We start from the raw sequence: 16,304 nt of genomic DNA on the forward strand, positions 1-16,304 counted from the left end.
CCCCCTCCCCCCTTCTTCCTGTTACTCCTCACAGTTCTATGAATGAAACTAATTAACATTGGCCTACACCTCATTCCGGTAAAAAACAGACTGTCCCACAGCGGTGCAGAAGGCTGTCTGAAGCTGGTATCAAGCTCCACCAGCCATCTCGGTCTGTTGCCTTCACATCTCTTCCACTCTCACCCTCCTTTTCCCCTCTTTAATTCCCTTCTTCTTACTCCTCTCTATCCCGTTATCTCGCTCCCTTTCTCACACCCCGCTCTCCCTCTCCTCATCACTCTCTCCTTCCCTCCCTCCATCCCTATCCATCTCTCTCTGAGTGAAAAAAATAATGGGTCCCTGTCTGTATCTCCCTGGGGAGCTCAGTTATCACTAGGCATGTGCAAGACAGCCTGCAACTAGCTGGTGAGACCACTGTGAAGAGCTCATTTAAACACACACCAACAGGGAACTGGAACTAACCGGTGTTGGAAAACATCTCAGGGCCTTCAGAAAGTATTCACAACCCTTGATTTCTTTTCACATTGTCGTGTTACAAGGTTGGATTAAAATGTATTTAATTGTCCTTTTCTGTCAACGATCTACACAAAATACTCTAATGTCAAAGTGGAAGAAAAATTCTAACATATGTAAAAAATGTATAAAAAATTAAAACACTAATATATCTTGATTACATAAGTATTCAACCCCCGGGGTCAATTCATGTTAGAATCACCTTTGGCAGCGTGAGTCTTTCTTGGTATGTCTAAGAGCTTTGCACACCTGGATTGTACAATATTTACACATTATATATTTTTTGAAGTAGGTTGTTGATCATTGCTAGACAGCCATTTTCAAGTCTTGCCATATATTCTGAAGCCGATTTAAGTCAAAACTGTAACTAGGCCACTCTGGAACATTCAATGTTGTCGTCTTGGTACGCAACTCGAGTGTATATTTGACCTTGTGTGTTTTAGGTTATTGTCCTTCTGAAAGGTGAATTTGCCTCCCAGTGTCTGTTGGAAAGCAGACTAAACCAGGTTTTCCTCTAGGATTATGCCTGTGCTTAGTTATATTCCGTTTATTTTCATCCTAAAAAACTTCCTAGTCCTTATCGATGACAAGAATACCCATAACATGATACAGCCACCACCATGCTTGAAAATATGAAGAGTGGTACTCAATGATGTGTTGTGTTAGATTTGCCCCAAACACAACGCTTTGTATTCGGGATAACAATTTATTTTCCACAATATTTTTTATTTCTGTTCAGGCTTCCTCTTTACGCTGTCATTTAGGTTAGTATTTAAGGGCAACTACAATGTTGTTGATCCATCCTAAAAAAAATTCTATAACAGCCATTAAACTCTAACTGTTTTAAAGTCACCATTGGCCACATAGTGAAATCCCTGAGCGGTTTCCTCCCTCTCCGGCTACTGAGTTAGGAAGGAGGCCTGAATCTTTGTAGTGACTGAGTGTATTGATACACCATCCAAAGTGTAATTAGTAACTTCATTATGCTTAAAGGGACTTTCAATGTCTGCTTTTTTTTCGACCCATCTACCTCCCCGGTCTTTGTGGTTAAATCTGTGTTTGAAATTCACTGCTTGACTGAGAGACCTTACAGATAATTGTATCTGTGGGGTACAGAGATGAGATGGTGTTTAACATGATTTTAAATAGCTATTATTATTATTTATTTCACCTTTATTTAACCAGGTAGGCCAGTTGAGAACAAGTTCTCATTTACAACTGCGACCTGGCCAAGATAAAGCAAAGCAGTGCGACAAAATGCTTGGGGTCATTGTCCATTTGGAGGACATTTCTCCAAAAAGTACGATCTTTGTCCCCATGTGCAGTTGCAAACCGTAGTCTGGCGGTTTTGGAGCAGTGGCTTCTTCCTTGCCGAGCAGCCTTTCAGGTTATATCGATATAGGACTCGTTTTACTGTGTATATATAGATACTTTTGTACCTGTTTCCTCCAGCATCTTCACAAGGTCCTTTGCTGTTGTTCTGGGATTGATTTGCACTTTTTGGCCACCAAAGTACGTTCATCTCTAGGAGACAGAACGCGTCTCATTCCTGAGCGGTATGACGGCTGCATGGTCCCATGGTGTTTATACTTGCATACTATTGTTTGTACAGATGGACATGGTACCTTCAGGCGCTTGGAAATTGCTCCCAAGGATGAACCAGACTTGTGGAGTTCTACAATGTTTTTTCTGAAGTCTTGGCTGATTTCTTTTGATTTTCCCATGATGTCAAGCAAAGAGGCCCTGAGTTTGAAGGTAGGCCTTGAAAAACATCCACAGGTACACCTCCAATTGACTCAAATGATGTCAATTAGCCTATCAGAAGCTTCTAAAGCCATGCCATAATTTTCTGGAATTTTCCAAGCTGTTTAAGGGCACAGTCACCTTGGTGTATGTAAACTTCTGACCCGCTGTAATTGTGATACAGTGAATTATAATTTAATTAATCTGTCTGTAAACAATTGTTGGAAAAATTACTTGTGTCATGCACAAAGTAGATGTCCTAACCGACATGCCAAAACTATAGTTTGTTAACAAGAAATGTGTGGTGGTTGAAAAACGAGTTTTAATGACTCCAACCTAAGTGTATGTAAACTTCCGACTTCAACTGATATATATATAGCCTCCTAATATTGTACGATCTGTGTGTAGCTTCATTGGCCTGGGCTATTGTTTGTTTGAATTCAAGACCAGATTGATCTCAGTTTGTCAGAGTAGCCACCAGAGTAGCCAGCCAGAGGCCTATGATTTCTTCCTCCATCCCTGGGAAAAGGCAAGGCGAGTGACTTCACTCTTGCCAAAATAAGCCCAATGCATTTCTATGGGCTTATTTTGGAACTAAACTTGTCGCTAGCCTTCCCGCCTTTGGGACAACGACTCCCATTGTTAGTGCAGAGACATAAGCATCTCGTCATTATGTAGGCCTAGCCTATAGATCTCTGGTTGCAGTTACATTTCTTTGCACGGAGGGAGAGAACATGATGCTCGTGGAGGGGCGCATGGCTGGCTACTTTTTCTATTTGGCTGGCTAGTCTATGTACTTGTGGAAAACACGGAGCCTGCTGCTGTATTTAGTTGGGAGTCCTGAGTACCGCAGAGGAAACTGACCATTGGGACAGGGACTATAACCGATGACAATCTCCTCTGTGGACAGAGGAAATAATGACATTCCTGGTGTACAGTCCATTAATGGCTATTGATTGCCCCACACTCAATTGTTAAAACGGACTTTCTATTCTACTGCCAAAACCACTGCGGGATCACAGAGTGGTTTGTCATAAACTCCTGTCCCTAAATAAAGTGTTTGTTGATCATGGTCAGCTCCTAGACAATGTGTCCGTGCTGCTTCTCACATTAATATTGAGGGAAAAGAATGATGACAGTCATCGTTTATGACAGGGTCCAGGACAATTGACAGGAGCTTATTAATATAATTTATGCTTTGCTATATAAAAGGTTGTGATTAAAATAATAATTTGAAAAAGAGACTAAAACGCCACAATGCTTTAACTAAAATAGTCCCCCCCCAAAAAAAAAAATCTGATCAAGCCCCTCTAAAATATTTATTATTATCATCATCGATGAATAAATCAAACTGTACTCAGTGAATGTCTGAAAATGTATCAATAGTCTGAGGGTCTTACCCTCACCACTTCTATAGGGACAGACCGAGAAACCGAAAGAGACTGGCAGGATCAAAGCACACCCTCCCTGTCCATTGTGACCCCACTGTCTGAGTCATTGGATGTTGGCCAGATCATTTGTAAGAGACAGCTGCTCCCCCCCCCCCCCCCCCTCTCTATTCAATTTAAAAGGCTTTATTGGCATTGGAAACATATGTTTACATTGTCAAGGCAAGTGGAATAGACAAACAAAAAGGGAAATAAATACAGTAAACATTACACTCACAATTTTTTTTAAGAATATAGACATTTCAACTCTTATATTATTTGCTATGTCAAGTGTTGTAACAATGTGAAAATAGCTGAAGTATGAAAGGGAAAATAAATAAACAGAAAAATGTGCTCTTCCATGCCGTCCCAAAAAGGGGACTCTCTCTACTGCACCTGCTGTCTCGATCGGCTATGAAAAGCCAACTGACATTGACTCCTGAGGTGCTGACCTGTTGCACCCTCTACAACCATTGTGATTATTATTATCTGACCCTGCTGGTCATCTATGAACGTTTGAACATCTTGGCCATGTTCTGTTATAATCTTCACCCGGCACAGCCAGAAGAGGAGTGGCCACCCCTCAGAACCTGGTTCCTCTCTAGGTTTCTTCCTAGGTTTTGGCCTTTCTAGGGAGTAGAAGCCACCGTGCTTCTACACCTGCATTGCTTGCTGTTTGGGGTTTTAGGCTGGGTTTCTGTACAGCACTTTGTGACATCGGCTGATGTAAAAAGGGCTTTATAAATGCATTTGATTGATAAATATACGTTGTATTTACAATGGTGTTTGTGCTCCACTGGTCAGTCAAGTCAACTCTATTACAATTGGTGCCATAGAGGACAAGATAGTTTGATCAAAGAGTTACTAGTGACTAGAGGTCGACCGATTAAATCGGAATGGCCGATTAATTAGGGCCGATTTCAAGTTTTCATAACAATCGGAAATCGGTAATTTTGGACACCGATTTGGCCGATTTTTCTTACACCTTTATTTAACTAGGCAAGTCAGTTAAGAACACATTCTTATTTTCAATGACGGCCTAGGAACGGTGGGTTAACTGCCTTGTTCAGGGGCAGAACGACATATTTTTACCTTGTCAGCTCTGGGATTCAATCTTGCAACCTTACAGTTAACTAGTCCAACGCTCTAACCACCTGCCTCTCATTGCACTCCACGAGGAGCCTGCCTGTTACGCGAATGCAGTAAGAAGCCAAGGTAAGTTGCTAGCTAGCATTAAACTTATCTTATAAAAAACTTTCATTCAATCAATCATAATCACTAGTTAACTACACATGGTTGATGATATTACTAGTTTATCTAGCATGTCCTGCGTTGCATGTAATCGATGCGGTGCGCATTCGCGGAAAAAGGACTGTCTTGCTCCAACATGTACCTAACCATAAACATCATGCCTTTCTTAAAATCAATACACAGAAGTATATATTTTTAAACCTGCATATTTAGCAAAAAAAAAATCCAGGTTAGCAGGCAATATTAACCAGGTGAAATTGTGTCACTTCTCTTGCGTTCATTGCACGCAGAGTCAGGGTATATGCGATAATAATAAACATTTTGTTTTCGAAATGATAGTTTCCGGATTCGACCATATTAATGACCAAAGGCTCGTATTTCTGTGTGTTATGATATAATTAAGTCTATGATTTGATATTTGATAGAGCAGTCTGACTGAGCGATGGTAGGCAGAAGCAGACTCGTAAGCATTCATTCAAATAGCACTTTCGTGCATTTTGCCAGCAGCTCTTCACTGTGCTTCAAGCATTGTGCTGTTTATGACTTCAAGCCTATCAACTCCTGAGATTAGGCTGGTGTAACCGATGTGAAATGGCTAGCTAGTTAGCGGGGTGCGCACTAATAGGGTTTCAAACGTCACTCGCTCTGAGACTTGGAGTAGTTGTTCCCCTTGCTCTGCATGGGTAACGCTGCTTCGATGGTGGCTTTTGTCGTTGTGTTGCTGGTTCGAGCCCAGGGAGGAGCGAGGAGAGGGACGGAAGCTATACTGTTACACTGGCAATACTAAAGTGCCTATAAGAACATCCAATAGTCAAAGGTATATGGAATACAAATGGTATAGAGAGAAATAGTCCTATAAATACTATATTAACTACAACCTAAAACCTAAAACCTTGGAATATTGAAGTCTCATGTTAAGGAACCACCAGCTTTCATATGTTCTCATGTTCTGAGCAAGGAACTTAAACGTTAGCTTTTTTTACATGGCACATATTGCACTTTTACTTTCTTTTTCAACACTTTGTTTTTGCATTATTTAAACCAAATTGAACATGTTTCATTATTTATTTGAGGCTAAATAGATTTTTATTGATGAATTATATTAAGTTAAAATAAGTGTTCATTCAGTATTGTTGTAATTGTCATTATTACAAATAAATAAATACATTTAAATTAAATAAAAAATCATAATCGGTCGACCTCTACTAGTGACCCTCTCCATCTTACAGTCAAGTTGACCATCAGGGTCATGCTGTAATAATGCAGGAAATGAGATAACACAGTGATTACATTGCTACTGGAGTAAAACATGCAACAGGTGTTGCTCAGTTTTTAGACAATCTTTCCCCCAATGATGACTAAAATGGAAAACTTTCTCCATCAATAAATGAGTAGAATCCCCCCCCCCCAACCGCTGACTAAATAAGCTACAAAATCCAAGTTCATTGAAACTTTTGTTTCTCACTGGAGCCACCAAGCAAATAACAAGAGGAAATGTTGGGGCAACCAGGAAAAACAAAGGGCTTGAGAGAGGGTGAGGAGTGGATTACCAACTGGCTCACAAAACCTGTACTAACCCTCCACCCCGACTCTGGTCTATTGATATCTGGGTGAATGGCTGGCTGACATGCCTGCTCAAATCTCCTGTGCACTCACAACACACAAAGGACTGGCCTGTTCTATGGGCCAGGCAAAGACCATGAGGGAAGGTGGGGGCACAGAGAGAGAGAGCTCGAAAGGAGAAATATATAGCCATAATGACATTTGATATGTCTCTATTCCTTTGGAATGTTTATGAGTGTTTACTGTTCATTTTTTATTTCACTTTTGTTTATTATCTATAACATATGTTTCCCATGCCAATAAAGCCCTTTGACTTGAAAGAGATAAAGGCAAAAGGGAAAAACTAGAGAGAAAGAAAGAGGGAAATCAGCAAAGAGTCAGAAATACAGTAGCTAACTAAAGAAAGAGTGATTGCCAGCCAAAGAGCTACAGTATTGATATGCTGAAATGAGGCCCCACACTCTTGTATCACAGTTTCACTGGCCTGCCACTGCCATGATGGAATCGCTTCATCAGATCATGGTTTGATTCATATTTTGTTCATTATGGGTTTGTCCACTTATCATGACACAGTATACAGAACTCCTGATTTGATTCATCTATATTTCCCCTACACATTTATTCAATACGTATTAATTCAAACTGCTCTTTCACAAGATCATTCTGAAGTTTCAAAATGTACACCCAATGTTTTTACATAAATTAACAACAGGTTTATAAGAGGTAAACACTTAAAAACCCAGAAGTTCTTTTGCTAGTATGGTATTAATTTCAGGGGAAAATAAGGTCTACACCAAATTTACACAGAAGTGTTTAATTTGTCCAAAATATGTGTAATTTTACAAGCCACATACTTGAACACCAAAGCTTGAGTTTTGGGTTAGTTTCTGCTAGCAAGCTCAAAAAGAATCAGGGTGACCCGATATCCTATCCCCCACACCCCTGCTCTACCCAGCAGTCCTAGTCTGCCTTGGGAAAACCTTAATGCTTCTTCACAGGTCAACAGTCCAAATTACCTCTCAGTAACAGCAATTAAACACCATGAGAACACAGCCATCACAGGCTCCAGGAGACATTCACCAACCGTTGACACCAATGGACAAAGAGACTAAGAGAGGCTGAGTTACTGGGAACCCCAGGCTCTAAGTCCCAACCCGGTCCCCTGACCCCTGAAGGTGTGGAGGTGGGCCCTGCTGGTATATATAGCCCTCACAATCTGCCGAGCAGCGCTGACCTTCAGTGGCTTGCTAAAAACAGCCTTGCCTGTCAGCAGCCCCAGTCACTGGCTCTCGTACCACAGGCCTGGAGGGGGGGGTGCTGGAATGCAGAGGCCTGTGAGACCAGGGCTAACATCACAGACACCTTATCAGACTGAGTCAGCAGCCTACTGACTGCTCAGGACCTCAATCTTCAGTCTGCTACTGTGGGGGGAGGGTTACATCTTGTTTAGAGTTGCAGCGAGCTTGATTGATAGGAAGAGGGAATTTAACTTGGGAGGAAGATACGGACCATAAAACTATTTAACTGGGGAGGAAGATACGGCCCATAAAACTATACATAAACCCCCTTAATTCCGTATGGATTCGGAGAAGTGGGGGAATTCAGACCGCACAGTAAATTGAAAGGGTACAAACTGCATCAAGCAGACCTAGTTAAATCCTGGGGGCAAGGGGAGAAGTTTGACATTTATCTAATGTACACCAGATGGAGATTAGAGGGTGTGCCTTGTCTGCTGGTTCTAAGACAGGTACCGTATTTAAGTCTAGTGTATGATACTGATTTATGTCAACTCTACAAGGCCGACGCTCTACAAGGTTTACAACTCAGCGATCCAAGGGTAAAACAGACAGGCAATATCAAGTAGAATAGCACTATAAACATGATGTACTTCACCTTCACACAAGGTTGCATTTAGCCTACGTTAAGATAATTAGACGTGTTTAGTGATGGATGGATGGTGCACAGTATTTAATGATTTGAATGAACGAATCAGCTCGTCAAATCCATCTCGCCACAGACAGGGTCACATACCCAACATGAGGATCAGTGTATGAGAGGCAATGACTCTAAAGTTTGAAAGCATGGCCCCATTTGCCCTCGATCTTGGGCCGACACTCAAACAGAAAGAACATAATCACCCGCATCCACTCAAGGGGATTTGTGTTCATCTGTCAATATCAAATCTCACAGCCAGACTAAAGGCCGTAAGCAATGACCACTTTACCGCAAAATACTATAGCCAAGAAGCTTTGACTAAAACTGTCACATGAGCCCTTCTGTGTTGGATAACCAGCCCTCCCTCAGTTGAAACAAATACTATTGCGGAAGGTGAGAAGACACTCGAAACTCAACTTAGGCCACTGCCCAGGGGAGGAGAAGAGACACATTTTAATAGCAGCATGACACAGCTGAGGCCACAAACTGCAAACAGAATTTCCATAAAGGATTATTACAGATCAGATTAAAGCCTGTTGTAAAACGTGATCTTCTGAGGCTATATTGGAGGACAGTTGAAGAAGCTCAAATGAATTACATTTTGTTTTAATCACTTTCATGAGTCCCATAAACTTCTTGATAACATGAATTGTTGCGAGCCAAGGTGTCCTAACAGGCAACGCAGAATAGAAAGGATCATATCACAACCAGCAATCCTGCATGTGGCACTCAATAGCGCGGGTAGGAGCGTTGGGCCAGTAACGGAAAGGTTGCAGGATCGAATCCCAGAGCTGACAAGGTAAAAATCTGTCGTTCTGCCCCTGAGCAAGGCAGTTAACCCACTGTTCCCCGGGCGCCGATGACGTGGATGTCAAGTAAGACAGCCCCCTGCACCTCTCTGATTCAGAGGGGTTGGGTTAAATGCGGAAGACACATTTCAATTATACAACTAACTAGGTATGCCCCTTTTCCAATTCAGTGCTATTCTCCTTACTGCACCCCAGAGGTTTGCTATGTACACATTTCGTATTCCGAGTTAATGGATCTCCTTGCTGACATTTCTCTCAGACATCTTATGAAGGCCACATTAGTTTTTTATAGCAGTCCAATATTAAAAGGAAATGTCACAGTGCTCCCTCATAAATATGGGGAATTTATAATCCAATAAAATGGTGACTCACATCCGAGGAACTACCGGAAAAGGCGGGCTGAACAGGCCCTCATTAAGATCGACGGGGCTGTAGTGGAGCGGGTCGAGAGTTACAAGTTCCTTGGTGTCCACATCACCAACGAACTATCATGGTCCAAACACGCCAAGACAGTCGTGAAGAGGGCACGACAAAACCTTTTCCCCCTCAGGAGACTGAAAAGATTTGGCATGGGTCCCCAGATCCTGAAAAAGTTCTACAGTTGCACCATCGAGAGCATCCTGACTGGTTGCATCACCGCCTGGTATGGCAACTGCTCAGTATCTGACCATAAGGCGCTACAGAGGGTTGTGCGTACGGCCCAGTACATCACTGGGGCCAAGCTTCCTGTCATCCAGGACCTATATAATAGGCGGTGTCAGAGGAAAGCCCATAAAATTGTCAGAGACTCCAGTCACCCAAGTCATGGACTGTTTTCTCTGCTACCGCACGGCAACCGGTACTGGAGCGCCAAGTCTAGGACCAAAAGGCTCCTCAACAGCTTCTACACCCAAGCCATAAGACGGCTGAACAATTAATCAAATGGCCACCGGACTATTTACATTGACCCCCCCTCCATTTGTTTTGAACACTGCTGCTCCTCGCTGTTTATTATCTATGCATAGTCACTTCACCCCCACCTACATGTACAAATTACCTCAACTAACCTGTACCCCCGCACACTGACTCAGTACCAGTACCCCCACTTCACGGTAAGGTCTACACTTGTTGTATTCGGCGCATGTGACAAATAAAGTTTGATTTGATGAGTTGTTCTCTTGAGGACGACAGAGACAGCAGCTGATTTTTGTCACACAAAGAAGCCATGTCACATGCAAGCCAGCCAGGACGGACTATGGAATGTGGACAAATTAAGTGCCCCACTTGAAAACTGCAGAAATATTTTTGAAAGGCCTCTCTTCCAACGAGGTTTATTTTCATCCCAACCTCACAGTGCCCCACTTGAAAACTGCGGAAATATTTTTGAAAGGCCTCTCTTCCAACGAGGTTTATTTTCATCCCAACCTCACAGTGAGGTATTTATCACGGTCTGCTGCTTGATATTATAGCAGGGTTTCAAGTTCGTGCTTCCCATATGGTATCTGCTTTAGCATCACTCCTGTTTTCACCTCTACACCAGGGGTGTCAAACTTACGGTCCGGGCACTCCAATCCGGCCCGCGGGTGGTTTGAGTAATTAATTTTTTTTTTTAAATTGAAACTGTGTAGAAATGATAATGGACCTACATTCATACAGTTTCTTGACGGTCCAGCTTACTAATAATCATTAGACAGTCAGAGAGCATTAAAAATTCCAAAAACAATAGATAGAGGACCATTTTTTGCAAATGTTGATGGCAAGGAACCTCAATGAAGACCGAATGCGGCCCCTGGGGCCCTGGTCTACACGGTTGTTATCGCCTCTACGAGACAGGGGCCATTATCTAATGTAGATATCTACAATTCCAGGGGTATCAATGAATTGTAAACATTTCACATGAACCAAACCACCGGGGTTGATTTGTTCCATTGCTGTACATGGTATCTTAGGCAACAGACTGAGCTCAAATGCTTTAAACTTAAGCCAAGAATTGAAATGACATTTCACAGGCAAAGGTGATGGTATCTAATTCATATATCTTACACAAGCCCACACATACATGTACATGAATAAAAATATATTTTTTAAATGTAATGAATTAGCACATTTTGGAAGAGAGGTCAATGAACCAGGTATTTTGTATAAAATTAGAGCTCTTAACCTGTTGCAGTATACCCAAAGCCAGACCTAGCGTTTAAGACATGCTCCAGAACATTCGCGACTACTAAGTATTTTTCAAACCTCCCGCTTTGGGTTGATGTGTCAATATGTAGTTCATACATTCATCATCTTTGAGCACAATTACTGTCTTCCCTCAACTAGCCACAAAACACCAAGTTTGAAAGCAACTGTTTTTCTGGATGCTGTGCTGCGCCATTTTCCCTAAATTTTCCCCCCACGTGGGCCAGCCCCCTAGCCATTCCAGTTCAACCAATGAGCTTCAGTCCCTTGCCATATGAGTGACAGCTAGCAAGATGCACATGATTCATCCATAGCAGAGAGAGAGCAATGATGTGGTGCACATACATTGCATTCGGAAAGTATTCAGACCACTTGACTTTTTCCGCATTTTGTTATGTTACAGCCATATTCTAAAATTGATTAAATAGTTTTTTTACTCAATCTACACAATACCCCATAATGACAAAGCAAAAACAGGTTTAGAATTTTTTTCAATAAACTGAAATATCACATTTACATAAGTATTCATACCCTTTACTCAGTACTTTGTTGAAGCAGCCTCGAGTCTTCTTGGGTATGATGCTACAAGCTTAGAACACCTGTATTTGGGGAGTTTCTCCCATTCTTCTCTGCAGATCCTTTCGAGCTCTGTCAGGTTGGATGGGGAGCATCACTGCCATGTCCGGGCTTTGGCTGGGCCACTCAAGGACATTCAGAGACTTGTCCCGAAACCACTCCTGCATTGTCTTGGCTGTGTGCTTAGGGTCGTTGTCCCGTTGAAAGGTGAAATTTTGCCCCAGTCTGAGGTCCTAAGCGCTCTGGAGCAGGTTTTCATCAAGGATCTCTGTTCTTCGCTCTGTTCATCTTTCCCTCGGTCCTGACTAGTCTCCCAGTCTCTGCCACTGAAAAACATCCCCACAGCATGATACTGCCACCACTATGCTTCACTGTAGGTTTCCTCCAGATGTGACGCTTGGCATTCATGCCAAAGAGTTTAATCTTGGTTTCATCAGACCAGAGAATCTTGTTTCTCATGGACTGAGTGTCTTTAGGGGCTATTTGGCAAACTCTAAGGGGGCTGTCATGTGCCTTTTACTGAGGAGCGGATTCCCTCTGGCCACAACCATAAAGGCCTGATTGGTGGACTTCTGCAAAGATGGTTGTCCTTCTGGAAGGTCCTCCCATCTTCACCGAGGAACTCTGGAGCTCTGTCAGACTAACCATCGGTTTCTTGGTCACCTCCCTGACCAAGGCCCTTCTCCCCAGATTGCTTACTTTGGCCGGGTGGCCAGCTCTAGGAAGAGTCTTAATAAGTTCCTACTTATTTCATTTAAGAATGATGGAGGCCACTGTGTTCTTGTGGATCTTTAAAAAAAGAAATCTATTTTAGAATAACATAACAAAATGTGGAATAAGTCAAGGTGTCTGAATACTTAACTGACTTACCGGGGCAGCAGGTAGCCTAGTGGTTAGAGCGTTGGGCCAGTAACCGAAATGTTGCTAGATCGAATCCCCGAGCTGACAAGGTAAAAATCTGTCGTAGGCCGTCATTGTTCCTAGGCCGTCATTGTAAATAAGAATTTGTTCTTAACTGACTTGCCTAGTTAAATTAAAAAATATATATACTTTCTAAATGCACTGTGTCTGCACATATGCGACGTAGTACGCAATTTTCGGGGACCACTTTTGGCTCGTGAGCGCTACTTTCAGAACTACTGGCTAAAAAGTATACAAAAGTACTCGAAAATCCCTTTAACTATTCTAACCCTGATAAACCCAGCGTAACATACAGTAAAGCATGCAGACAAATAGGAAGAATAATCTACAGCCTCAAAAATGGAATGTTACTTGTGCCCGCATCATGGAAGTTTACTCAACCTTTATAGCTATACTGTTATAATAATGTTTCAGATTTAGCAGCAGATTTGAATTTCTTTAATGTTTTAAGTCGCTTGAGATGTACCGCACACAAAGCACCTTATAAACACAACACATCTTTTTAGAGCCATAATCCATCCAACCAGACCTCGCCCCTGGGGATCTGTCTCACAGTGCTAGATCTTATGTAGCCAGCTATATCACGGACATACTGTAACATGACATGGGTAATTGGAACCACCACAGTAGCTGTGCAGTATGTGTGTACAGGGCTGAGGTTGTGCAGTCCAGGCCGTCACATGTGAGTGACACAAGCAGCAGCTTGGTCATCAGCAATTTAACAACCCAACCCCCCCACCCTCTTAACTTCCCTCTCTATCATACAGTGCGCGCAAAGTATGTAGGCTACAACACAACACACATTCTCTCTCTCTGTCACACCTGGCTATGGAAAAAAAAAGACAGCCGTCATGGACCACCCAAACAAACAGCATTGTCCACCGGTGGGACAGGAACTATTTATAGGCGGGAGCAGCCTAAGCAGGCGGAAGTTCCTCTCCACCTGTCAGAGTGCTGAGTGACTGGGCCTTGTGCTCCTGTGCTGCAGACTGGAGAGCCCAGCTTGCAGGCATACTCTATACAAGACTGTACAGTAAGGTATTCAACAACCAGTTCTAAAGGCTCACTGAAATCAAAGGTTAGTGCATGCTGAGGCTACATGTATGCCCCAATTCCAAATGGACCCTTTGCCCCTATCCCTACGCACTTCCTGTAGATCTGAAAGGACTGTATTAACAATAGTAATAGCTATACTACTTTGCCCTTTGAAATGCTACAGTAGGTGAACTTTTTACTGTGTGGCTTACACTTCTCCAATCCTTTCAGATCAAGTAAGGAGACGGGGCAATAGGTTGATTTGGAAATAGCTGCATTCTCCTTGCCAACTTCTGCCTCTCTGATGTGCAGAATAAACCTCACTAGCAAGACAGAGACATTACTTTGACAGGCACGGCATCTGGCTGTGCATCATTTCTATTCTGTGGTGTGGGTGCTGAAAACCAGTCCATGACAGAGAGTCTTCATCACCGTAGAGGGATAAATGGAGAGCCTGTCCAGTGAACATTGTTCTGTGGCCACAATGTATATGTGGATGGGTGACGGAATGCCATTTAATCCTTTCAATGTGGAGCATATCCAACTGCCACTGTTTGACACCCCTGGGTCTAATTATATGCCTCTATTTTCTCCAACCTCAGGTTCCTCCAATGCCAGCCAGTCACACAACTGAGTGGAGAGACTTTCCTCACCTGGGGCCTAGAAATAGAAAAGGACCCATCCGTGCACGCACACACACGCACTAACATTTACAGGTACCAGTCCTAACATACTGTCAAGGTAATCTACAAGTGAGTTATGCACATATATCCAAAGATGCACCCGTTATGAACACATATGCTTCAGGAACACACACCAGAGCATACATACCAGACTCCTATTATTCCAGCGTGTTTCCTCGTTTCTTCTAAGAAATATCTCTTCTACAAATATCTATTTGAATGGCATCGATATTCATAGAAAATGGGTTTGTTCTTCCCGGAAAATAACTTGTGATATTCAGGCCACAACACCTCTTACTTGCGGTGCTAAAACAACGTGGGGAAATACACCTCGAAACCGCAAAATTACAGGGCGAAAAATCGGTTCAGTGTTTAAGAAGAAAGGGCAATGAACCCACATATTGGGTCGTGAAAGCACAAACGCAACACTCAAAAAGGCATAACCACACCTGGAGTAGCAACTGAAGTAACTATATACGCCATGCCATGATTCCAGACTGAAAATCCACAAGTAGGCCTACATCCTCACCATCCACCCATTTCGAGTTTATATGTTCACATTGCAGAGTTTTACCATCATTTTATGCATGGCCTTTAGGGCTTTACAATGTGTAAGGTGAACATACAACTACAGTAAAAGGTAAAACACAACAAAGCATATTCTCAGACTTCAGCAAAGGCCAAGCTTTAGCACTGGATTGTCAATACCACACAATGTTACCAACCAATGAGACAAATGTATTGAAACTACTATAATAACACTGCATCCCAAACAATCTATCAAATCAACCAAACTTCCCAAAAAGGACCACCATGTTTAACATACCTACAAGTACTGTACTAGTACCGTAGCGGTAATACAATATTTGACGTCATACACGGGTTGGGTGACTGCGTCAAGCACTGACCGTCAAATAAACCACAACATTGAGATTCAAGCTTAATGCAGGACAAAGGATCATCTCATTGATCAAAAGACACATGGGCTATGGGATGTATAAATATCTTCATGTGTGTGTGTGTACAAAGTATGGTTATATGTACTCTGAGTTGGATGAATCAAGCTCTTACCCTGGAGATGGTCAGGGGCATGTTGAAGTCCTTGCCTCCCTGCAATCGGAAGCCCCATGGGGCCGGCCCACTCAGAGAAATATTGTAGCTACTCATTCTTCCAAAGGCTTTGATTGCTTGTGTTGTTTAATCTTCCCGCAAAGTGGTGTCCAAAAATGGAGGTAGAGGGGGTGTGGCAGGAGCCAAGTAGCCTCTGAAAGCAGAAAAAAAGGTGTAAAAAAAATAAAAGTACAGGTGAGGACAAAAAAAGATACAATATCTCCCCGAAATGTCAAATGAGACTGGGAGCACAGCAAATTAAAAACCAACCCAGTACAGCCACAGACAAATATGTAATTCACGCCCAACCCTTTTTAAATAATGAGAGAAAGAGAGACAAAAGAGAGTAGAGAGCCAGAGGAAGAGAGGTCTTGCCTGTTTAGATGAGCTGAAGTGACAGCCTAAGAATAGTCACCACTCTACAGAAAGCAATAGCACAGTGGCAGTGGGAGGGGGGGGTCCCTTATATGGCATGTAAGGGAACACCCAGCACGCCAGGCCTGCCATGTTTCACGGGGCTAATATAGCCTCTTCCTAGGCCAACTCCAGACTAGGGTCTTCCCAAAACCGTGTCTCCT

General features: G+C 42.6%; 1 protein-coding gene across 1 annotated transcript in view; it reads right to left on the bottom strand.

Annotated features, from left to right (window-relative positions):
* The window catches only part of LOC139562170 (LIM domain-binding protein 3-like), a 58,633-nt gene extending 42,540 nt beyond the window's left edge, over positions 1 to 16,093 (bottom strand). Inside the window, exon 1 of the mRNA XM_071379570.1 lies at positions 15,688 to 16,093. Within this exon, the coding sequence (XP_071235671.1) occupies positions 15,688 to 15,783 (96 nt within the window). The 5' untranslated portion in view covers positions 15,784 to 16,093. The remainder of the gene's footprint in view (positions 1 to 15,687) is intronic.
* Positions 16,094 to 16,304: the final 211 nt, after the last annotated feature.

This window comes from Salvelinus alpinus, chromosome 32, assembly GCF_045679555.1.
Source record: "Salvelinus alpinus chromosome 32, SLU_Salpinus.1, whole genome shotgun sequence".
Classification (NCBI taxonomy): domain Eukaryota; kingdom Metazoa; phylum Chordata; class Actinopteri; order Salmoniformes; family Salmonidae; genus Salvelinus; species Salvelinus alpinus.